The following is a 26,244-nucleotide window of genomic DNA, read 5'->3' as shown; positions in this document are numbered from 1 at the left end:
CGATGAAGCATAAGTGTCCTGCTCTTTAACTGTTTGCATCACAGGGTTAGGCAGCGGGACACTACCAGGGTTGGTCAGGCCCTTCTCTGCTCCTAGGGGGAAGGGCATTACTTAGCCCCCAGGTGCTGCACATATGTATTTAACCAAAAGGACTCCTAATGAGCACCTTGTGGGACTTACATGCTGCAGCACAGGAAGACTGTAGCAGCAGGACACAGGACATCTTAGCTTCATCACTTCTGCACTGCCGTCCTCCGCATGGGACGTAAGTTTTGCACCTTTTTTTAAAAACCAAGGACTGGAACATAAACCTCCTCAAACCAGGGACTCGGACATTAAACAGGAACTGGGGCAAAACACCAAATAACAGGGACTGCAGCACTAACCACCTGACCTCAGGGACCAGGGAGATAAATATCTGACATCATGGATTGGGGCACTAAGCACCTGACACCACGGACCAGGGCACTAACACCTGACACCAGGGACTGCAGCACTAACCACCTGACCTCAGGGGCCTGGACAATAAACATCTGACTTAAAGGGGTTGTCCAGCGAAAATCTTTTTCTTTGAATCCCCATAGAAAACTTCTCCTGCTCTGGACAGTTCGGCCAGAGATGTCAGCAGAGAGCACTGTGCCAGACTTAAAATACACCATTTCCTGCAGGACATACAGCAGCTAATAAGTATGGGAAGACTTGAGTTTTTTTAATAGAAGTAAATTACAAATCTTTATAACTTTCTGATATCAGTTGGTTAGAAAGAAAAATATTTTTACTGGACAACCCATTTAAGGGACTGGGGCACTAAGCACCTGACACCAGGGACTATGGGGGTTAACTACCTGACATCAGGAACTGAAGCAGAATAAATCAATGGAACTAGGAACGCATTCCAAATATGTACTAAGTATGAGTTGGCACTGACAACCTGTAATGGACGCGATTGGTGGTTGTCACCCGGCAACTATGAGATAAATAAGAAATAGTTCAAAGACCTCACACGTACCTAATGTCCTCATCCTGGGCTTGATCCCTGACAACAGGTAATAAGATGAACAAAAGCCTATTCTCTACCATCCATGGAGATGTACTGTATGAGGTGGGAGGCCGGAAGAATCCATTGTCTCTCCTCAGTGTATGTCGGGATCTGTGTTGTGCTCCCTCCGGGGCTTGAACACTTTTTTAAGGAATATTCTATGTGGTTTACATGTTTGTGCTCTGATCCCCTTTAAAGGCGTTATCCAGGATTGGAAAAAAACACACAGCTCCTTTCTTGACCTCAGGGGATTACAACCCCAGTGGTATTAAAATTCATCTCTATTCACTTCAATAGACTTAAGCTGCAAACCCACAACTGAGGACAGGGGGTTGCTGTTTCTGGAGGAAAGTTTCCTTCCCTCCCTCTCTTAGCGCCCTATTACACTGATCGATAATTGGCCAAATCATCCCGATTCAGCCAATTATCAACCTGTGTAATAGAGACACCGATCAGCTGATCATTGGCTGATCGTATCTTTAAGCCCAGGCTTAAAATCATCGGGCACTGGGCACACATCACTATGTGTAATAGCGATGCGTGGCCGACAGCTATTGATTAATACATTACCTGTCCACGCTCCTGGTCTTCTCCTGCCCTCTGCTTGCTTCCCGATCCTGCGGCTGCAGCTTCAGAGCGGTCTCTGAGCTGACAGGCTGCTCAGCCAATCACTGTCCGCGGCAGTCCCGTGGGAGCGGGAAGCAGGCAGAGCGCAGGAGAAGACCTGGAGCATGGGCAGTTAAAGGGGTTATCCAGAGCTACAAAAACATGGCCAGTTTTCCCCCTCTCTTGTCTCCAGGTCAGGTGTGGTTTGCAATTAAGCTCCATTTACTTCAATGGTACTGAGTTTGAAACCCCACCTAATCTGGAGACAAGAAAGGGGGAAAAGTGGCCATGTTTTTGTAGCGCTGGATAACCACTTTACTGTATTAACTGTTTGGGCAAGGCCAAGGATGTCTGTGCAGCCCTTGCTAAACGATTATCAGGCTGTGTAATAGGCCTAGTAAACGAGCGCCCGTCGCTCGTTTACCATATTGATTGGGCCTTCATAATAATACCCTTAGCTCACAATGAGGAACCATTGCCTCTAATACTGGGAACGTATCGTTGTGATTAGGTCTCCAGAGAAGCTAGGTGACACTCCCTATGAGGGGTGTACTGGCAGCCATCTTGGTTGTCACTCAGCATTCTCAGGTAAAATAATAGCTAATGTGTTGTCATGTGACATCACATAGCAGGCTGCCACCAACCACCCGTTCCCAAAGAGCGATCCCAGGAGCGAGAACATACTGTGCATTATGTGTGAATACAGTCACACAATCCCCACAAACAGACGCACAAAAGATCCTCACAGATAAAAGCTAAAAACAAACGTGCCTTGCATCAGACGGTAATAAGGCCTCTTCTCTGACTACACAGGGGGCCATTGTACAGCTACCGTGCTGGGAAAGCACTGTGCCAAACGAACGCCTAAAGCACATTACAATCTATACTTGTGTCAGCTCAAAATTATTTTCTTTTTTTTAGATATTTTGAACCATGACGATTTGGTGCCAAAAATTGTAATGACAAGGAAATCGAAATGGGTGAAGAGTGAAGGTGCTGCCCAAAAAGACTAAAGCTGCCATAGACATAGATAAAGGTCAGACAAACGTAACCGAGACAGGCCAACCATCTACACTCAATGGCCACTCATGGTGGGGTCAACCCTGCAGGGTTATTAGACCTCTGACCCTGGAGATCGGCATAAATTCCAGTGATCGGTTTCCTGTGGATCAGTCTCAGGTGGGAAAATCCAGTAATGGGAGCGACTTGGCGTGGAGCCTGATAATTGGGGCTAGACTAGCCAAAGCCAGGATTTCATTGACAACCTTGTGGGGTTTTCTCGTGATCGAAGGAAAACATGCAAGGAAAGGGGATCATGTTATGGAAACAACTCGAAAGGTCAGAGGAGGATATTGGGAATTTTTGTGGTTAGCGGGAGAAGCATGGTCAGGAAATTATGGCCAATTACAATGCTGATGTCTGACTAACATGTCTAGAGCTACAATTCACTGCTCCTTAGCTTGTATGGGCTATAACATCAGATGACCAGCTCCAGGGGCCATTGTGTCTAAGGGCAATAGAAGTAAAGGCCCTATTCGTCAATCTGTCGTCAGATCTGTTGGTCGACTAGTCCTTTAAGACCCAAGGGGCAAAAGAGCAAAAATTTTATCACTGAATGGTGGAGAAACATGGCAGGACAGATGGACCTAGATATTTGTAGGGAAACATGGCCAGTCAAGATGGATCCAGTTATCTTTAGGGAAAGATGGCCGGACAGATGGATTCAGATCTCTATAGAGAAAAATGGCCCAGCCAGATGGATTATGATCTCTGTGGAGAAGCATGGCTAATCAGATGAATCCAGATATATGTGGAGAAACATGGCCGGTTAGATGGATCCAGATGTTTGTAGAGAAACATGGCCGGTCAGATGAACCCAGATCTCTGTGGAGAAACATGGCCTGGTCAGATGAATCCAGATCTCTATTGGAAAACATGGTTGGTCTGTGGAACTGAGATCTCTGTGGAAAAACAAGTCAGATAGATCCAGATCTCTGTGGAGAAATATGGCTAGTCAGATAGACCCAGATCTCTGAGGAAAACACGGCCTGGTCAGATGGATGCAGATCTTTTTGAAAAACATGGCCTGGTCAGATGGATCTAAATCTCTGTGAAGAAACATAAACGGTAAGATGGATCTAGATCTTTGTAGAGAAACATGGCCTGATCAGATGGATTCAGATCTATGTGGAGGAACATGGCTAGTCAGATGGATCCAGATCTACATGGAGGAACATGGCTAGTCAGATGGATCCAGATCTTTGTAGAGAAACATAGCGGTCAGATGGATCCATTCACAAGGATCTAATAGGATTGGCTCCAGGAACATGACAGTAATTGTTCCTTGCTTCCTTAGATCTTCATCCTACAGACATATTTGGGACCAAGCACGTCGAGACTTCATCTAACATATGGCGCATATTGTGAAGTGCTCCTGTCCGCACGGGTCTGTATTACTACAGAGCAATTTTATCACTCTAAGCCACCATGAACTGCTCATATCCAGCCCTGCATACTGTATACATTTATATATGTGTGTGTCTATGTTAGCGATCAAACAGCAGCAGGAGCCAAGAGCCCTACAGGATGAAGCAATGAATTCTCATGTAATCCTTTCATGCATGGTTGACAGGTCGCCTGTACACGGAGATGGGCAGGTAAACAGAAGGCTATGGTGGTCCTCACACAGGATTACGCACCATTATGTTTACATTGCTTCGCCATTTAGATGCCAATCTCCTGATGAACACGACGAAAGGAAAAAAAATCTATATGGAAACTAAAGCTGTGAACACTTAGCAAAATGTCAGGTTTACACATGTCACTCCGGCACGAGGCGTCACCGCTTTTCAGGCCTTGCCCGCATCCTCCACCACTGTAAAAGCCAACAGTGGGCGCATTCCAGAAAAAAAATGCATAAACACTGAGTAGATGGGAGACGGTGGCCGTGTCCGTTGTATAAACTGTGCAAATAGCTGACAGATGGGAAGATGTCAGGAATATTATGAGAGGGAATAGTTATGTCACACATCAATGCTGATCCTGTCAGAGCCGCCACAATCTACATTCTATTAGTGTCAGGAGCTGAACATCTATAAAGTGAAGGAGCCATGATACGAGGAGTATGACACAGGATGGGAGCCATGATACCAGGAGTATGACACAGGATGGGAGCCATGATACCAGGAGCATGACACAGGATGGGAGCCATGATACAAGGAGTATGACACAGCATGGGAGCCATGATACGAGGAGGATGACACAGGATGGGAGCCATGATACGAGGAGGATGACACAGGATGGGAGCCATGATACGAGGAGGATGACACAGGATGGGAGCCATGATACCAGGAGTATGACACAGGATGGGAGCCATGATACCAGGAGCATGACACAGGATGGGAGCCATGATACAAGGAGTATGACACAGCATGGGAGCCATGATACGAGGAGGATGACACAGGATGGGAGCCATGATACGAGGAGGATGACACAGGATGGGAGCCATGATACGAGGAGGATGACACAGGATGGGAGCCATGATACCAGGAGTATGACACAGCATGGGAGCCATGATACGAGGAGGATGACACAGGATGGGAGCCATGATACCAGGAGTATGACACAGCATGGGAGCCATGATACCAGGAGCATGACACAGGATGGGAGCCATGATACAAGGAGTATGACACAGCATGGGAGCCATGATACGAGGAGGATGGCACAGGATGGGAGCCATGATACCAGGAGTATGGCACAGGATGGGAGCCATGATACCAGGAGTATGACACAGCATGGGAGCCATGATACGAGGAGGATGACACAGGATGGGAGCCATGATACCAGGAGCATGACACAGGATGGGAGCCATGATACCAGGAGTATGACACAGCATGGGAGCCATGATACGAGGAGGATGACACAGGATGGGAGCCATGATACCAGGAGTATGACACAGGATGGGAGCCATGATACCAGGAGCATGACACAGGATGGGAGCCATGATACCAGGAGTATGACACAGCATGGGAGCCATGATACGAGGAGGATGACACAGGATGGGAGCCATGATACCAGGAGTATGACACAGCATGGGAGCCATGATACGAGGAGGATGACACAGGATGGGAGCCATGATACCAGGAGTATGACACAGCATGGGAGCCATGATACGAGGAGGATGACACAGGATGGGAGCCATGATACGAGGAGTATGACACAGGATGGGAGCCATGATACCAGGAGTATGACACAGCATGGGAGCCATGATACGAGGAGGATGACACAGGATGGGAGCCATGATACGAGGAGGATGACACAGCATGGGAGCCATGATACGAGGAGGATGACACAGGATGGGAGCCATGATACGAGGAGGATGACACAGGATGGGAGCCATGATACCAGGAGGATGACACAGATGGGACACATGGTCAGTAGAGTGTCCTTTTAACATGTGTTGCTCAGGAGCCCCAATACGTTTCATATATTGTAACCCTGAATTACATACAGGTAATATACTGGATGGAAGGAGAGAAGCTCCATAGTGATGTGTGCAGCTTTACTTTCTACCATAGGAGAGAACTGACATTTGTTTTTAGTTAATTTTAACTTTTTCTTCCTTTCTTTCCCCAGACCGACCCTCGGAGGTCTCAGAACTATAAATATTGCAGCATTTCCCTGTGTGAAGTCATCAGGATATGGAAATTATTCTAAACACCCGCATTGAAAACATCCGCAAGGTCCCCTGGGGCGTGTGGTTCTCTACATGGGCCGCAGGATGCGCTGAAGGTCTCTGGGATCAGGAGATGCTGGGATTCTCCAATACTGTGTGTTCACAGAGCGCGGCCGGCTCTGCTCATCCATTAATGCAATGGAAGTAATTACTGCACATAATGATATGGGAGACCTTGAGGATGAAGAAGGTCGGGTGATACAGCGCCGCCTGTCTGCAAGAAATACTGATCACTATATATCCAGGAATACGTATAGATATCTACTATATATTACTGGGGGGAAGGAATGTCATACACCACAGACATAGGATCAATAACTTTGTCTATCTATCTATCTATCTATATATATCTCCCATCTATCTATCTATCTATATATATATCTCATATCTATCTATCCATCCATCCATCTATATATATATATATATATATCCTATCTATCTATCTATCTCCTATCTATCTATCTCCTATCTATCTATCTATCTTAAATACATGACTTCAACAGAAAGTATTACACGTGAGGAGCTTAGATACACAGATCAGCAGACGGTACACGTTTATCCCATGATTATAGTAAAAACAATATATAATCTCTACTTTCTACGTTTCCGTTGTAGATATCCATCTCACTAGAATCTAGAAGTAACAGAGATCTTGGCTATCCCATAGAACACGGCTCCGTCCCTGAATATCCCCTCCAGTGATCACAGGTAACATGATTTCACTGCCGCCGCAGACACAACATCCCCAACACAGGGAAATATTGTATCCGCCGACACAGCCAGAGCCTGGGAATAACTCACAGGAAATGTACTACAAGACAAACACAACGCCGCATTATAGTCAGCTGACTGCGCTGTCAGGAAAGGGTTAATGGAGGGTAAAGTTATCAGCAAAGGATAATGGTTCATACACATAGGAGCAGTATTATAGTAGTTATATTCCTGTATATAGGAGCAGTATTATAGTAGTTATATTCCTGTATATAGGAGCAGTATTATAGTAGTTATATTCTTGTATATATGAGCAGTATTATAGTAGTTATATTCCTGTATATAGGAGCAGTATTATAGTAGTTATATTCCTGTATATAGGAGCAGTATTATAGTAGTTATATTCTTGTATATAGGAGCAGTATTATAGTAGTTATATTCCTTTATATAGAGAGCAGTATTATAGTAGTTATATTCCTGTATATAGGAGCAGTATTATAGTAGTTATATTCTTGTATATAGGAGCAGTATTATAGTAGTTATATTCCTGTATATAGGAGCAGTATTATAGTAGTTATGCAAAACACGAACTGGAGAGAGTGGAACGGCTGCACATCCCATCTATGGCTGATACTAATGCCGCTAGGCCTATATTAAAAATCAACACCAGAGTGTCTGTATATGAATTGATCAAGCCATATTGCCCCGTGTACCACCGCGCAGGTCCTCTGGTCCACACGATCCCTACGCTAACTCCACACCGTGTCGGTCAGCGACCGCCAACCCCGCAAAGCGTGCACGTGCAGGGAAGGGAGGCCATGGAACGGCCCTGCAACCCCAATGTCACAGGACCAGACCCAAAAAGCCCCACCAAAACCCAGCCAGTACCACCGGCGGGGAAGGCTGCCCCCAAACGACACAAGTATGGATATGGTATTACACTTACCATTGCTGCTCTCACAGAATGGGGGAGACATAGGGTCCAGACATGTGAGCACAGGGACCCGTGTGGACCAGAGGACCTGCGCGGTGGTACACGGGGCAATATGGCTTGATCAATTCATATACAGACACTCTGGTGTTGATTTTTAATATAGGCCTAGCGGCATTAGTATCAGCCATAGATGGGATGTGCAGCCGTTCCACTCTCTCCAGTTCGTATTATAGTAGTTATATTCTTGTATATAGGGACAGTATTATAGTAGTTATATTTCTGTATATAGGAGCAGTATTATAGTAGATATATTCTTGTATATAGGAGCAGTATTATAGTAGTTATATTCTTGTATATAGGAGCAGTATTATAGTAGTTATATTCCTGTATATAGGAGCAGTATTATAGTAGTTATATTCTTGTATATAGGAGCAGTATTATAGTAGTTATATTCCTGTATATAGGAGCAGTATTATAGTAGTTATATTCCTGTATATAGGAGCAGTATTATAGTAGATATATTCTTGTATATAGGGGGCAGTATTATAGTAGTTATATTCCTGTATATAGAAGCAGTATTATAGTAGTTATATTCCTGTATATAGGAGCAGTATTATAGTAGATATATTCTTGTATATAGGGGGCAGCATTATAGTAGTTATATTCTTGTATATAGGAGCAGTATTATAGTAGTTATATTCCTGTATATAGAAGCAGTATTATAGTAGTTATATTCTTGTATATAGGAGCAGTATTATAGTAGTTATATTCCTGTATATAGAAGCAGTATTATAGTAGTTATATTCTTGTATATAGGGGGCAGTATTATATTATTATCGTAGTTATATTCTTGTCTATACCAGGCATTATTCTAGCATTAGTTATTTTGGAGTGCAGCTTTATCCTCTGGCAGAATTATGGTGACAGATTCTCCTTAAGATTCCATTTGCCCTTTTTTCTTTATCATACCTCTTGTGTTTTTATGCTGATTAATGCGCCATTTTTTATGCACTGGGTAATCATGCCTTTTTGTAATGTTTGCACAAGTTATTTCCTCTGTACAAACACGTAGCAGCAGTTTATACGTGTTTTTTTAGATATTTATATATATTATTTCTCACAGTCGAAACATGCAATGTCCTGCATTTCTCTGTATTTATATAGCAGCTTTATTATATGAATACTTTGTGTTTCCACTATGGTTTCCTATACGAACGCACTGACATAAATAATATGTGGGAAGAGTCAATAGACTTTTCCAGCTGTTCTACATGTGTATAACTAAGGCTTACGAAAAACACAAGACTATGGCGACGTTCTCAGGTCACATTGGAGGGAGCGCAATCATATCTACAAGTGTCTAGTACAAACACCGGGGAGGCAGACGGAAATTCCACGTTTCCTTTGTTTGCATTGCTATGTTGCCTGCACTAGTCGGGATTAGTTACATATGATAACAAGAGAAGTTGTACACAGGCCAAGCTGGAAATGGTTAAAAATTTGTGGACCCACACACGGTCGCAGGTTTGCCTGGGTATTCCTGAAGTTCACCTTCATTGTACCGTGTCTGATCAAATACAGAATATGTCTGAACATAGGAAACCACAAAGTTTCACTCCGTCAATAGATACTGGCATTGTGGGCAATACAATATTAATCATGGCCCATTGTAAACATTATAAGGCCTAGTTCCAATGAACCAGGGTGTCATATAAGGGTCTTAGTCAATGAATTGTCACAGTTTCTCCTGCTGTAACTTTTTAGTAACTAAAATGATTGTCCAAATTGTTGCAGAGTACAATAAACTTCAATATGGATATCTATTTCAAAATAAATTTTTGTTGCTTGCAATACCACTTCTCACCACAGACACTTTTCATACACATGAATGCAACAGTGCCCCCATCATTTAGTTGTAAGGCTGCCTAAACCTTTTTTTTAAAAGATAAATAATTATGATTATAATTTTATTAGATTAGTAAATAATCTAGAAACATTGTTAAGCTTTCACTTGGAAGAAGAACTCTGCAAAATGTTTTCTGTAGCTGATGGATTTTTGCAAAGTTATTAAAAAAAATGACTTTGCAAAAAGGGCTGAGATGCAGCATGCACGCCTTATCTGTCCCCCACACCTTCCAGCTTGGCTTAAAGCACTAAGCCTAAAGGTCCTCATACACTGTATACAGATGTTGGCCAAACCCACTTTCAGCAGTGGGAAATATAAAAATTGTGGAGGAAATTCCTACTGACAGTCTTAGTAGGCGGAGTTTCACTCTCAACCCCTTTGTTCTATGAGAGATAAGCCACCGCCAGAGCAGTCTAGCTGTGGCTTAACCCTCCCCTCCAAATAGAGAATACAGGAAAGTTCATGTTTATGGGGATGACGGGAGAGATTCCTGTTGGCTAAATGATTAGGCGTATAGGCCCCTTGGTGGAGAAGAGAGAGGGTGTGCATGCTGAAGCTCAGTCCGACCTCTACAACCCTTGCACATCCCTGGCGTAGCCTAAAACTATTTAACATATTCTCAAAGATATCTATTTGTAATAAAGAAAAAAAAAGTGAATGGAAAAAAGACAAATCAAAGAGGCTGGAAATGCGGTGTAGTGTCATCTGTCACCATTTACAAGAGCAAATACACAAACCCATTCCAGAAAATATAAAGTGATGGTGTGATAGTCAGCGGTAAACGGCAGAGCGCTGGTTGTATAGACAAGCCTCCCGCCACACACGCCAACTTATCAACTGATACTAATTAGGGGTTTGCGCCTGGTCTCTTCCCGCTACCTTCCTGCCATCCAGTTTTCCATTAGAGATTTAGTTTATATATAAGAAATTCCACACGAACCTGATATCATCTGTAACCGCACAAACCTCCTGCTGACAGGATAAAGAGATGAAAAGGTGAACGTGTGCCCTCTGCCCAACGCCACCATGTGGTTTATATGTGAAAGAGATCGACGCGATAAGTCGAGATAACGTGTAAATAAACTGTGGCGGATTTATCATTACTGTCTGAAATATAGACATCATAGGAGCAGAGGAGACGGACGGGAAGAGAAAGAATTATCATGGTGACGCACGCTTCGTGATTTGGAGAATCCTGATAGACGGGTTATTAGTCACTTTTCTTTTAACTCTCAGCAGTAAAACTTTACACCTCTTCATTTATTGTGGCACAGTTACAAATTTCTTTTGGCTACACAGTTTTTCTCTCACAGATTTAAACAGTCCACTAAGGAAGAAACAGTGTCAAAAGTATTAGATATACACTAATCAATATAACTACTATAATACTGCTCCTATATACAAGAATATAACTATTATAATACTGCTCATATATACAAGAATATAACTACTATAATACTGCCCCTATATACAGGAATATAACTACTATTATACTGCTCCTATATACAGGGATATAACTACTATAATACGGCTCCCTATATACAGGAATATAACTACTATAATACTGCTCCTATATACAGGAATATAACTACTATAATACTGCCCCCTATATACAGGAATATAACTACTATAATACTGCTCCTATATACAGGAATATAACTACTATAATACTGCTCCTATATACAAGAATATAACTACTATAATACTGCCCCCTATATACAGGAATATAACTACTATAATACTGCCCCCTATATACAAGAATATAACTACTATAATACTGCCTCCTATATGCAAGAATATAACTACTATAATGGCCACTGACTGGCACGGTGTGGACTTAGTGTAGGGACCCATGTGTATCAGATACCGGCACGAGGTACATGGGGCAGTATGGCTTGATCAATTCATACACAAAATTCTGATGTGTTTTTTATTTAGCCTAGCGGCACTAGTATCAGCCATAGGTGTGAGGTGCAGCACTCTGTTTCTTCCCTGAACCGCATAACTACTATAATACTGCTCCTATACACAAGAATATAACTGCTATAATACTGCTCCTATATAAAGGAATATAACTACTATAATACTGCCCCCTATATACAAGAATATATCTACTATAATACTGCTCCCTATATACAAGAATATAACTACTATAATACTGCTCCTATATACAAGAATATAACTACTATAATACTGCCCCCTATATACAGGAATATAACTACTATAATACTGCTCCCTATATACAGGGATATAACTGCTATAATGCTGCCTCCTATATACAAGAATATAACTACTATAATACTGCTCCTATATACAAGAATATAACTACTATAATACTGTTCCTATATACAAGAATATAACTACTATAATGCTTCAGGAAGATACAGGTGCCGGCATTGTCTGAACACTGCTCAATCAGTAGCTGTGCGCTGTAGTCGGATAAAGGGCTAATAAACTGCACTGGTAAGTAGCCGCGGTGCTCGAACAGAGACAAGGGCAGTACGGTGTATAAAATAGAAAATAAGTCCAAGCACTCACCGGATGAAGGGATCTCTTTGTGCGTTTATTCAGACATCACAGGGAGGGAGCGGTGGCAAGGGTGCGGGAGCGTGTAGCAGACAACTGTTTTGCGCCTCAGCGCTTTGTCAAGTCTTACATCACTACCGGGGGAGGGTAGTTTAAATAGGTTACATCATGCATATGCAAATAATATTCAAAATAGGTGAAAACTAAAAATGTTAAATACAAGTACAAATTATCTCACAAGAAAACACTCCAATCATTCCTCTCATTGAGGCCATTGGGACCGGTCGCATCTAGAGTGGCAATCCATGTTGCCTCTCTCCTGAGGAGGTACTGATGTCTGTCTCCTCCCCTATCAGGTTGATCCACCTTCTCTAAGCCCAGAAAACGCAGGGAGCTGGTGTCACCTTTGTGGACAGAATTCACATGCTCTATAAGGCGGGGAACGCCTTTCCCAGTCCTAACTGAATAGGCATGCTCCTTGTACCTGGTCCACATTGGGCGTTTAGTTTTGCCAATGTAGAAGCGGTGACACGAGCGTACAAGCGCATAGACAGTGTAGGGGGTTCTACAGGTGATGAGGCTATCGATATAGCAGTCTACTCCATTCAGGTTAATATAAGCAGTAGGAATAAGCTGCGGGCAGTATTTACAGCTACCACATCTTTTGTTCCCTGTCAGAGGAGCTCTGGTGAACCACTCATCTGCCGCTTTCTTCTTTTTGCACGTATTCACATTGAGCTTGTCACCAATGGTGCGGTTTTTGCGGTATGTGATGAGGGGTCCCTGAGCTGCAATCTCCTTCAGGTCATCGTCCTGTTCCAGGATGTGCCAATGTTTCCAGATAGCTTTAGTGATACACTGATTCAGCTGTGAATTTTGAAAAACAAAAGAAAACCTATTTAACCCTGCTATAATACTGCTCCTATATACAAGAATAAAACTACTATAATACTGCCCCTATATACAAGAATATAACTACTATAATACTGCTCCTATATACAGGAATATAACTACTATAATACTACCCCTATATACAAGAATATAACTACTATAATACTGCTCCTATATACAAGAATATAACTACTATAATACTGCTCCTATATACAGGAATATAACTACTATAAGGCCAGGTTCAGACTATGTAACTGTGCGGCTGTATTTGCGGCTGTAAATGTGCGGCGGTATTTTTGGTGGTTCATGCGTACGCTGGAAAGTATAGGATATACGGCTGCACAGTGCACACTATGTATGAATCTACGGCCCGATCGTAAACGGACCCGTAAAAAATGAAAATGAACAAGACCATTGTTTGCGGCTGGAAACGCGGCCGTGGATTGACAGGCGGTCCGTACAGAGAACTTCAAAAATAGCCGGCAATGATGCCGAATGCTGATGCCTCTAATAGTTAATATATTAAATTAATAAAACACATTTTCTTTGTAATAAAGTCCCTTTCGTTGTTCAATAATTTAATTCTAACGAATCCATCATTTTGCAATTAAATATACTGTTAAAATAAATATATATATATAAATAAATGTATATTTATATATTTATTTTTTGACAGTATATTTAATTGCACAATGATGGATTCGTTAGAATTAAATTATTGAACAACGAAACTGAATTTATTTCATGGAAAATGTGTTTTATTAATTAAATATTAATTAGTACAGGAAGCTCCATAAGCCGTTAATTCATATTGCCGGCAATAGAGCTTTCTGTACTAATCATCACTTTACTTTAATGAAAACATCAAATGTTTCTTCTAATTATGTTATGACAATAGCATTATTAGAAGAAACATTTAGAATTATATGTGCGCTCAGCTGATTGGCTGATCGGCTCAGCGCACATATAAAGAGCCGGTCCGCAGTACAGTGACTTCATTGTGCTGCGGACCAGCGAAGAGGACACATTGGGGTGAGTATAGAGCTCTCCCCACCCCCTCCCCAGCACTGCACCCCTCCCAGCAAGGAAGGGGGGGTCAGTTAACCCCTTCCTTGCTGGGATGGGTGCAGTCTGACATCAGTCTGGCCCCCAAGGGGTTAAGGGGGATGCAATACATCCTCCCTTAACCCCTTGGGGGCCAGACTGTAAGCAGCGATCTGTAAAGATGCTGCATACTGTAAGGAGCACAACACCGCTCACAATGATGGGTGTTGTGCTCCTGTTTGTGTGTTTTTGTGTGTTTCTCCCTTTTTGTTTTTCAGATATCGGTATCCTGGGGATTACGTCGGATTCCATGGACTACGTCGATGACCAGCGTTTTTGTTGTTTTTTTTTTAATAAAATGGTCAATGAGGGGTGTGGGGGTGTTTTTATTTGAATAAAAAATTTTCTTAACTTGTGTCTTGTCTTTATTTCTTTACTTTATAGACTTAGTAGTGGAAGCCGTCTAATAGACGGAATCCATTACTAAGTTGGGGCCTAGTGTTAGCCGGTATAAAATGGCTAACACTAACCCCCTATTATTACCCCAGTACCCAATGCCACCAGGGGTACTGGGAAGAACCGGGTGCCAGTGGTCCCGGAGCGTCAAAATTGGCGCTCCTGGACCGGGCGGCAGCAGGCTGGTAAGATTTAGGCTGGGGAGGGCCTAAACCAATGGCTCTTCCCACCCTGGTGTTACCAGGCTGCTGTCGTTTGGTTTTTAACCCGGCTGGTTATAAAAATAGGGGGGACCCTATGCGTTTCACGCCTCTGTAGGCGTGAAACATTTTGTTGCTCCTGCTGAACACACCTGCTTCACCATCTCCCCTCTCCCCGCCTAGCCTACTCTGATGTATCGGAAATAAACCACTTGCATCTTCAGTCCGGTGAGTGCGAGACTCTGTTTCTTGATCCTTGTTCATTTATCCTGCCTTTTTTGTCTCTGCACCGCCGCTCCACGGTTTGGATACAGTCTGTGTGCTATATACTCCAGTCCCGGGTTTCCCACATTGGGTGTACCTTGTAGTTAGTGCCGGCCGGAACTCTCACCATACGTATAACTACTATAATACTGCCTCTGTGTTATAAATATATAATTACTATGACAGATAGAGCTGTAGCCACTTTTCAGCTGAATGTCCCGCTGACAGGAAGCAGAGATCTTGTAGTGTGACACACAGCACATTACAAAGTTGCAGAGCTTTTCACTTATATAGTGATGAAACTTTACTGATATAAAACCAGGAGCCCCTGTAGGTCACTTGGCCAGTATACTCCCCCCCCCCCCTGTATGCCCTGCATGTGGACGTGGGCAGTCAGTCTCCGGTGCATTGATAAGGCTGCAGCGTTTTAGCTCCCCCACTGTGTGTCTGGTCTAATCTCCGCCGTGTGTCCGGTCTAATCTCCGCCGTGTCACCTTGCATTGTTCAGAAGCTGAATAAAGACTGGAAGGAAAGTAACGACTTATAAAATCTAAAAAAAATAACCTGACGTTCTGCCAACGGCAACAGTGAAACAAACGGGTCGCCCTGTGCCAGCGCCACACACGATGCAGCAGAGACGTCTTCTCTATTGATTGGGGATTTATACTTTGTTGCGCCATCAGGCGACTTAGGCCATAAATATTGTAATAATGGGAGGTGGAGCTGCCGTCTTGTTTCGGGAGAAAGTAATTACGGTAAATACTAATTAGTGGAGATGATGGCGATGAGTACAAACACTACACAGGACCACCGGCTGCCAGCTACACAGGAAGCTCTGTGAGGTCCGCCAGTCCCTGTGCCCGTAGCCATGACAAACAAGTGTGGTGTGCCCGCCACTACCACCCATAAAATCACAACCTCTTCTGCTGTTTTTTCTGATCCTAGGAAAGTGGGTGGCAGCTAATAAAATCCCCTATACAAGTTATGACCCAACTTTCCCAGACTCCTGAATGGCAAAGTTGCCTGATCATGGAGCAACTGCCCCCTCCGCTCCCTTAGTATTATATTACCAGGATGGCAGCGTAGTGATGTTCAGACCGTGACTGATCAGAAGCAGTGGGGAGACGGCCATGCTGGCGTCTGTTCCTCCCCTGCTCTGCTCCATAGACTGACATTATATGGCTGTCACAGCCAGGAGAGAACATGCTGAGCGTGGACGTCTCTCAACTCATTGTCCTGATCGGTCACGGTCTGAACACTCATCCCAGACCGATCAAAACTTTAGACGTGTCTCTGTGACACGTCAAAAGTTTTTTCTTAACGACAGGTAATCTTTAAAACTTATCAGGAAAGGCTAAAAGGAGAGGTCCGACCACTAGTAAAACATGTCAGACTTCAGGGGCAGAAGGGGAACATAACATCCAGACTCACCTCTCCAGCACTGGATCACCGCTCCAGGACCTCCGCTGGGCTCCGGGATCCCCTGTGCTGCCGACATCACGGTTGATGGACAGCTTGCTCAGCCAGCCAGTGACTGGGATGGGAAGCCGCTGAAGTCAGTGATTGGCTGAGCAGGCTATCCATCAGCCAGGTGAGAGTCGTGACTGGTCAGATGGCACATCGCAGGCACAGGGAGAGGTAAACAATTGTGGTGACTGCCCCACTGGTGAGCAGGGACAGACGGACGGTCACAGGTTAATTTGAACAACATGACGCCACTTTTGTGGTGGTTGGCCGGAGGATAGCCTTGCCCTTTTGTTCTTTGTCGTGATGCGAGTGCTGGGTTCGGCACACAGGTATGGTGGCACACCAGCTTTTATTTTGAAGGGGCTGGCTATACCTTTTTCCCCATGGTGGTCCGGAGTGGAGTAGTGACCCACCCGGACTATTGGCACTGCAACCCACAGAAAGGGGAGATAACCCAAGGAAGTGAATACTGTGTAGGTGCTTAGTGAAGAACCACAGAGTCCGGTTGCAATAAATATAATCTTGTTTACTTGATATAGAAAGCAGGTAATACAGCTTTGCCTTGATATGGTACTTTATACGTGATAGGTTAGATCCGTACTGAGAGTGGAGCAGAAGATACAGCTCTGCTGGCTGTGTTGCGTGCTGACAGGTAGAAAGTTAAAAAAAGTAGAGAGGAGGATGTCGGGAGAGTCCCAACCCAATGTAGTACTGTGCTCTGCCGGAACTTCAGAGGTAGAATAAGTAGAACACTTGAAAGTAGAGAGAATACTTGTGCCCGTGTTTTGACTCTTTGGTCTTTGCACCACCTAGTGCCCACCAGTGTCGGGTGACCCGTCCTAGAGGTTAACACAAGCCCCAGACCTTGTTACCTGGGATGAGCAGAGTGGTCAGAGTTCTCTGATAACACCCGCGCTGCGAGATAGAGTGCATAAGCTTCTAGCAACTTTGCTCTATCCGGATCAGTTCCTTTACTTCTTTGTGGATACTGTCCTGCATTGTGTTTCTCTGGTTCACGGCATGGGTTTAGATGATCCCTGACTTGTCCTCTCTAGTAGTGACTTAACACTACATAGTGTCTAGTAAGGTTGCTTGAGGAGAAACTGTGTCTAGGTCCATGTGCTCTACGTCTAGACCACAACTTAGACTGGAGCCAGGGCCCAACTTGACTGCTGTAGGGAGCGCCCTAGCTTGTGTCCTTCCTCTACAGAATCTCAGGCAAAAGACCCCACACTTCCTCTTCCCATGTGACTTCCTTCCTACAGCATATGTAAACTGTGCTGTGAGTGGGTGAGGAGTGCATGTAAAGAAGTAAAGAGAGAGAAGAAAATATGACAAGAAAATATGACTTTACTGAAAGAGTAGTAGATGCTTGGAGGAAACTTCCAGCAGCTGTGGTAGGTTACTCTACAATAAGTAAATGTAAACCTGCCTGGGAAATAATATAAGGGCAGACTAGATTGAGCTGGTGGTCTTCTTCTGCCGACAATCTTCTATGTTTCTATGACTTAGATACAGATGCTCCTTAGACAGCAGTATCACAGATGATAGGCTTAGATACACCACCTCAGCTGGAGATGATAAATAGCACTATGCTTGGTTGGCAGCAAGGGCAGACATGATGGCGGCTGCTCGGATACAGAGAACATTCGCCTCCCTGCTCTCTAGAAAATATGAGAACAATGAGGCTGTCTATATCAGGAAGTTGACACTTCATTCGCCTTATGTCATATTTCTTTTCTTTTCCATGCTTTACACTACAGTCTATCAGAGGGATCTGGATACAGAGTATCTTGAAGAAACACCGCCCCCCCAGTGCACAGGTTGTGTCTGGTATTTCAGCTGAATGAATGCGCTGATCTGCAATACCACATAGAACCTGTGGAGGGGGATGGCACTGTTTTTGAAGAAATAAGCTATGTTTTCCTAAAGCTGTGCGACTCCTCAAAGCTGTAATCCAATCTGGAGCAGCGGAGGGATGTGATATCTGAATACCTGCCTAGTAAGTGACTCGGACGGGAGCCAAGCTAATGTCATCTCAGCGGTTCCTGATGTGGTTGGGAGTTTGGCTCTCTCTCTGAAGCTGCTGAGTGACTATGATGAACGACCACTTTATGGCAGTCCGTCATCGCTGCTCCTGAGCCGCAGGCTATAGAGGAGCAGCTACAGGAGGAGACGCTACATAACATCCACAGGAAAGGAATATTTATAGGTCACCGCACCCCCAAAGCCACCACACATTGCCGCCTTCACTAAGTGCAATATAATGGCTAAGTTTCTCACCTTTCTGACTGGGATCTTTACCCGCGCTCATCCTGAGCTTCCTGGTTCATGAACAGAATACATGAATTACAGTAAAGACTGACAAAGAGGAAATGTAACACTGACAATACAGATTGACAACCCTAATGACACTGTCATGGCTGACTCAAATCTTCTTAGCATCTGGTCTCCAACCTATGGTTGCCCGGGCATGCTGCGAGATGTAGTTTTTCAACAGCTAGTAAGTCACAGGTTGCAGATCACTCCAGTAGTTAAAGACTACCAGGGCATGCTGGGAGTTTTAGTTTCGCAACAACTAAAAACTACTCCTTTAAACAGTGACAATATACCCTATTTCCCCGAAAATAAGACCTAGTAGAGGCTTTGCTGAATTTCTAAATATAAGGCCTCCCCTGAAAGTAAGACCTAGCAAAGTTTTTGTTTGGAGACAGAACACCAGGGCATGCAGCTGGGATTCTTTTTAGCCTGCCCCCATAGTCCCCTACCTTCTGCATTCTTTGCAGAGCAGCTGCATGCAGGACATGAAGACCGTCACCTGCCGCCAACCCCGATGCTCCCTTCCACAGCTGTCACTTGTAAATGTGCAGGTAGGGCATCAAGAGGCCCACTGCCATCATCCCTACCGCCAGATGTATAGCTGCACAAAGTCTGCCGTTATTCCATTGCCTGCTGCCATATTGTACAATGTCCCTGCTTGGCTGTACGAGTGAGCTGTGGTGAGCTCCCTCTGGTGGCAGGAAGCCGCCATACCACACACTGTCCCTGCTGTCAATGTGACATGTGACTTCTTCTTAACGGAAAAATAAGACAGTACCTGAAAATAAGACGTAGTGCAACTTTGGGAGCAAAAATTTATACAAGACACTGACTTATTTTCAGTAAAACAGGGTAGAAGAAGTTGCCGATGACAGATTACAGGTGGAGTGGACCCCGCTGCGCTCACCTTAGAGAAGTGGATCAGCAGACCGTACAGTAATATATCAGACTTCTGCGCTTCCTTTGCAAGTTTCCGGATTTCACTCAGTTTCCGGAATTCGCTGCCACATTGTTCGGAAAAAGCCAGATGGACCTTACAGAAAGAAAGGAGATGGGTCAGTAACATCCGTATGACATCAGTATGGGAGGAAAGCATTACATCTATCACACAGTGCACAGTCTGGACTCTACCAACAAATTATTGTACATATCTTTATTGTATCTGCCCAGAAACTTCAGACGTTTGGGTGGGGAATAACACGGCTACTATTACTGATCCCAGCTTTCTTTGCCTTCTGAATGGAAAGTGTTATACCAATGCTTCCCTGGATCTCAGAAGATCAGCCATTCAGGACTATGGGAAAGCTAGGTGGTGCCATAGTGTGGAAAATGTATCCACAAGTGAGGGAGACTTCATGGTAACACAGGCATCATGAGGAGAATTTCAGCATGGTCACCCTCCAGACTGATAGATTGTAGTAAACAGGCCTGGACTGACCAAAAGGTGAAGTGGGCAAATGCCCAGTGGGCCGCCCAGATTGCCAGTCGCTGTTTGAATGCATATTTACATTGTGCAGCTGGATTCTCAGTCCAGGATTCTCAAATCCAAAAAATTGTGACCCAGTTGCAAGCTAACCTTTAACAGTAACATCAGATAAAATAACTTCACAAACGACAGTACAATTGTCAGTACACTTATCAGTCTGTAATACATTAACTGGATAAATATCCTCTTGCATTGTATTCAAGCAAACCCCAATATAAGCTCCAACGCGTTTCACTGTGCAGGTGCAAAAACTCATCAGGGAACTTGTGTCCTCCTGACTACTTAAGGACAGTACAGGAATCTAAATTTCTTATTACCCATTCATGCTGCAAAATGCAAACCATTACATAGCACTATAGGAAATAGCTACCAATAACGTGGTCAGAATTTCCATAGTATAGAATTAGTATCTAGGTGCAAAGACGAATGTTCCCACTCACTAAAGGGCAAGCAGAGTCCTTGACGATAGACATTAGAAAGCTGCAGAATCCAGCGGTTACACCTTGTCTATCTAGCGACTGTTCGCAGGGTCTCATCATCACATCTGTCATGTTTATAGTGATTCCCGGTATCAGGTCTGCACTTGACGGGTATTAGGCCTGACACTGGGTAATGACACATCGTCAGCTTCAGAGCTGCGCTCACAATAGGGCGATTGTTACCTGCTCTGCAGATAACCCCGGAGATACCAGGAGGGAGAAGTCGGCTCTGTTCTCCAGGAAAAGATTTATCTAAATAGGAGAAATGTGCTGATTCATACGTTTTATATCATACAGGACCCCTCTGGGATTACCACTCCTCATCCTCATAGATTTTATACACTATGCTCCCTGCTCGGCCTAACCACAAGACTGACCAGAAACATCCCAGAAACAGCCTGAAATTACCCCGAGTGTGCCCTCTAAGGCGGTCTTTTCCTAACCCTGCTACTAAAGAGGCATGTGGAGGGAGGAAGGGTTACTGATCCACTGGCTTTACAAGGTACTATGTGAGCTGAAATGAAAGGCACAGCAGGGACAGGGTTAAACTAAGTAATGAAATGCTGCTAAGAATGTGAAGGGGGGGATACACTGCAGCACTGTGGACATATAGCAGTAGATACATTGGTATCTAAACAAGGCACAGCTGCCCTGAGGTAGTAAGACATGAGAGGGAAGCCTTAATTTACCTTTCAGGAACAGTGAGGATATTGTTTAGCAAGCAGTCTCTCTTTCTCTGTTGCTGATGCAGGTCCTGGCCTTGTGAAATCCTGCAGTCAAGCATCAACAATAAATCTGCAAGATTTCACAGGCAGGCGCAGCAGGCGGCAGTAACGGTGCACCGGGGGCTTGGGTCCAAACTTGGTGCACCAAACTAATTTGCATATAAAGTTTTTCTTTTCAGTAAAGGTGCAGCAGATTACAAAACCAAAAGCACCAATGTGTTCAGGATGGCAGCGGCTATCATTACGATGTGTTCAGGGTGGCAGTGGCTATCACTCCAATGTGTTCAGGATGACAGCGGCTATCACTTGGATGTATTGAGGATGAGAGAGGCTATCACACCCATGTGTTCAGGGTGGCAGTATGTGTTCAGGATGGCAGCGGCTCTCACTCCCATGTGTTCAGGGTAGCAGTGGCTATCACTCCCATGTGTTCAGGGTGGCAGTATGTGTTCAGGATGGCAGCGGCTCTCACTCCCATGTGTTCAGGGTAGCAGTGGCTATCACTCCCGTGTGTTCAGGGTAGCAGTGGCTATCACTCCCATGTGTTCAGGGTGGCAGTGGCTATCACTCCCATGTGTTCAGGATGACAGTGGCTATCACTCCCATGTGTTCAGGGTGGCAGTGGCTATCACTCCCATGTGTTAGGATGACAGTGGCTATCACTCCCATGTGTTCAGGGTGGCAGTGGCTATCACTCCCATGTGTTCAGGGTGGCAGTGGCTATCACTCCCATGTGTTCAGGGTGGCAGCAGCTATCACTCCCATGTGTTCAGGATGACAGCGGCTATCACTCCCGTGTGTTCAGAGTGACAGCGGCTATCACTCCCATGTGTTCAGAGTGACAGCGGCTATCACTCCCATGTGTTCAGGATGACAGCGGCTATCACTCCCGTGTGTTCAGAGTGACAGCGGCTATCACTCCCATGTGTTCAGGGTGGCAGTGGCTATCACTCCCATGTGTTCAGGATGACAGCGGCTATCACTCCCATGTGTTCAGGATGACAGCGGCTATCACTCCCATGTGTTCAGAGTGACAGCGGCTATCACTCCCATGTGTTCAGGGTGACAGCGGCTATCACTCCCATGTGTTCAGGGTGACAGCGGCTATCACTCCCATGTGTTCAGGATGACAGCGGCTATCACTCCCATGTGTTCAGGATGACAGCGGCTATCACTCCCATGTGTTCAGAATGACAGCGGCTATCACTCCCGTGTGTTCAGAGTGACAGCGGCTATCACTCCATACCATGTCACTATGTCGTATGGTGCTGATAGATTCCCTTGCAACAATGCTAGCCCAAACAACACATTGAGCTCTACTATATCTAAGCTAAAATGGTACATTACAAAGATCGGATTTTTATAATTCTCACCAAATTATTCTAGCCAAGCCTACAGGGGCGGATGGGGAGGGGGGATTAGCCATGTTTTGAGAATCGCACTAAGCCCCTTCTTGCTTGTTCTTGCGATATGAAATATTTCTCTGTTCAGGTACAAATTACAGGTCGCCTGGCAGAACAATCGCTAAGATCTGCAGCCAAATTACTGATCAGATTCCTTGAAGACTTTAGCAGCTGCCAATCAGGGAAACTCCCAGATACGTGGGAATAAACCGAACCCCGAGGGGCCCAATTACAGTGAACGCCCCAGACACATGTAGTATTAATATCTCTGTCTCGATGGCTGTGCGGGGACAAGCTTCCACAGGCAGCATTCTAGCGGGATGATTGACGGCCGCAGCCCTCCCCCGTTCATCAGTGGCCCCTCAGACACAGTACCACAGCTTTCCTGGAGGGGATCTCATCCGACCGCTTCCCGCTGTCAGGTTTCAGTCGCACTAAGCGCTGTATAATGAATGCTCCTGGTAATCCGCAAAAAGTTTTGCTAATAAAAATTTTATGGGATGACACTTAAAGTGAAGCTGTCAATAGAGTCTCCACAGTCACCTGCGGCGCCATTGAAATGCCCTTAAAGCTGCACACTTGTTCTTTTATGGGGAGTGAAAACTTTTGCAATCTACTTTTTTTTCCTCTTTATTCAGTCCTGCAGAGTCTTGCTGTCTAGGTGACTACAGCTAGTTCTCTTCACGACTTCTATGCTTCTCTTCAAGTTCAAGTTGCAACTGTGTCCCCCAATTTTTAGTTACCCCATGTGGTCATGGTCCTTCTAGTTTTATGGCAAAAGAAGCAACTGTGTTTAATTTAGCCACAGCGCCTCCAGAGGGGAAGGGAAGTATTACAATGCACTTATACACTGGATCCTCTTCATTCTTGGGGGTCATTGTTAGCTGTGGGGGGTCCTGAATGTGCGACACGACCCACCTCCAGTCTTTATTATTTCAGAATACCCTAAGGCTATGTTCATACTATGTAAGAGACCGGCCGTTCGGATGATCTTTGCAGCCGCAGAGTTCTGATGCAGGCGTACCCATGCGTGCCCGCATTAGAACTCCCCAATGGACACTATGGAGCGTGCGGGTATACACTCGGGACGGGATCCTATAGGGGGCAAAATTACGTATATTTTCGTAATAACCATGGCTGTAGTTCAACTCGGCAACAACGGCCGTAGTTTTACGAAAATATGTGAACATAGCCTAATACTGTATCTTTATAAACAAGACAGCCCTCCATAAAGAGAAAAGGCAATTTCCAGTTGCTCCATGTGACTGTGGTCCTTCTAGTCTTTATCAAGAAAGAAACAAGTACAAGCGCTCAGTTTACCCACACTGCCTCCACAGGAGAACTTGAGTATTACCATGCTCTGATCTACAGGGTCCTCTCCGTTTTTTGTTGCCATTCTCAGCTGTGGCTCATAAGTGAGTGCCCTGACTGTAGGAAACCCCACCACCAGTCTCCATTAACTTAGAATTCTCTAATACACCAGACAGCCCTTTTAACACTCGCTGTACCCCACTGCAATGCCTCCTCAAAGAGAAAAGGCTATTTTCCAGGTGCCCCATGTCACTGGGTCCTAATGATGAAAGAAACAGCAAGTGCTCAGTTTGCCTACACTGCCTCCACAGGAGAAGTGGAGTATTGCAAAGCACTGATCTACTGATCTTCCCCCATTCTTGGTGGCTATTCTTAGCCATGGTTTATAGGTAAGGATCCTAATTGTGGGACACCCCCATCTCCAGTTCCCGGTAATGCAGAATTCTACAAAATACACCAGACAGCCCCTTGAATACTAACTGCACTCAACTGCAATAATTCCATAGAGGAAAAAGCTATTTCTGTAAGTTATTTTATATCATTGTGCTCCCATTAGCCTTATAGTAGGCAGGAAGTCTTTGAATTACCCACATAGGTATTAGTGAAGACCCGGCACTCACCAAGTAAGTTCTGCTAGTTTATTATAGTGCAGGTGACATCAGGTACATACAGGACACGTTTCGACCAAGCATTGGCCTTCATCAGCTAAGTGGTTGTTTAATTTCCCCCCAGCGCCTCCAGAGGAGAAGTGAAGTACTGTGACGTACTGATGTGTTGGGTCTCCCACGCTCTTTGTGACCATTCCTAGCACTGACAAATATCGAATTTAAGACAACTCCACCACCAGTCTCCATGATTTCAGAATACAGTTCTTAAAAATAGGTTCTGCAAACTGGACAGCCCCTTTAACCCATATTTCCATCCTCAACGAACATTGCACCCTTTATCGGTATAGTATTTCATCCTGATATTCCAGCACCTCGGTGGTCTCAGATTATTGAACTGTGACTGTAATGTCAAGTAGTAAAGAGTTGCCCCCGGCAGGATGTGATATACATAATGATGAGTGTGTACGGACCCAGATAGGATTTCTTCATGTTAACTAGCTGCGGGCCATCAGACAGGTTGAGGACAGGTGAAGAGCAGTTAAATGGTCAGATGACAGAAAGATGCGGCCATTGTGTATCCTATTACACATCGGCACTGTCATTGAGAGACTTGTTGATAGGTTCTATACACTGCCATTGTCAACTATTGCTATAAAGGTCAGAGGGCCCAGGAGTAAGATGGCGCCACCGCTTGTTCAATGCAAAAAAGATATGTGCAATAATGCCAGAGACGGAAAAGCTTTGGACCCTAATGTGCTTCTGTATATTGTAGATAGTTATAATAAACTGGGAAGGAGACAAGTAAGGGTACAGTGAAAAAGTATAGATGGAGATGGCCCTAGGATGGAGTGTTGGGGGACTTAAACAAAGAGGGGGAGAAGTGACGGATGTTAGCGGGAAAGGGTGAGGTATGAGGAGATCTAGGAGAGTGCCAGGTCTGTGACACTAAAGGATAAGAGGACTTGTAGTCATCCTCTATGCCAGAGATTGGGAACCATCGTCCCTCCAGCTGTTGCAAAACTATAATACCGATCATACCTGGAGAGCCTCTGGCTGTCCAGCATGATGAAAATCGTAGTTTTGTAACAGCTGGAGGGCCGATGGTTCCCCATCTCTGCTCTATGTCCTTTATCC

General features: G+C 44.6%; 1 protein-coding gene across 3 annotated transcripts in view; it reads right to left on the bottom strand.

Moving 5' to 3' along the window:
* CRPPA (CDP-L-ribitol pyrophosphorylase A) overlaps window positions 1-26,244 on the bottom strand; it is a 129,905-nt gene that overhangs the window by 17,375 nt on the left and 86,286 nt on the right. For all 3 annotated transcript variants that reach the window (XM_069959335.1, XM_069959336.1, XM_069959337.1), the window contains exon 9: window positions 20,006-20,131. In XM_069959335.1, coding sequence (XP_069815436.1) covers window positions 20,006-20,131 — 126 coding nt within the window. The remainder of the gene's footprint in view (window positions 1-20,005; window positions 20,132-26,244) is intronic.

Source organism: Dendropsophus ebraccatus, chromosome 2 (assembly GCF_027789765.1).
Source record: "Dendropsophus ebraccatus isolate aDenEbr1 chromosome 2, aDenEbr1.pat, whole genome shotgun sequence".
In the NCBI taxonomy this organism is placed as follows: domain Eukaryota; kingdom Metazoa; phylum Chordata; class Amphibia; order Anura; family Hylidae; genus Dendropsophus; species Dendropsophus ebraccatus.
This window is presented reverse-complemented; position numbering and strand designations above follow the sequence as displayed.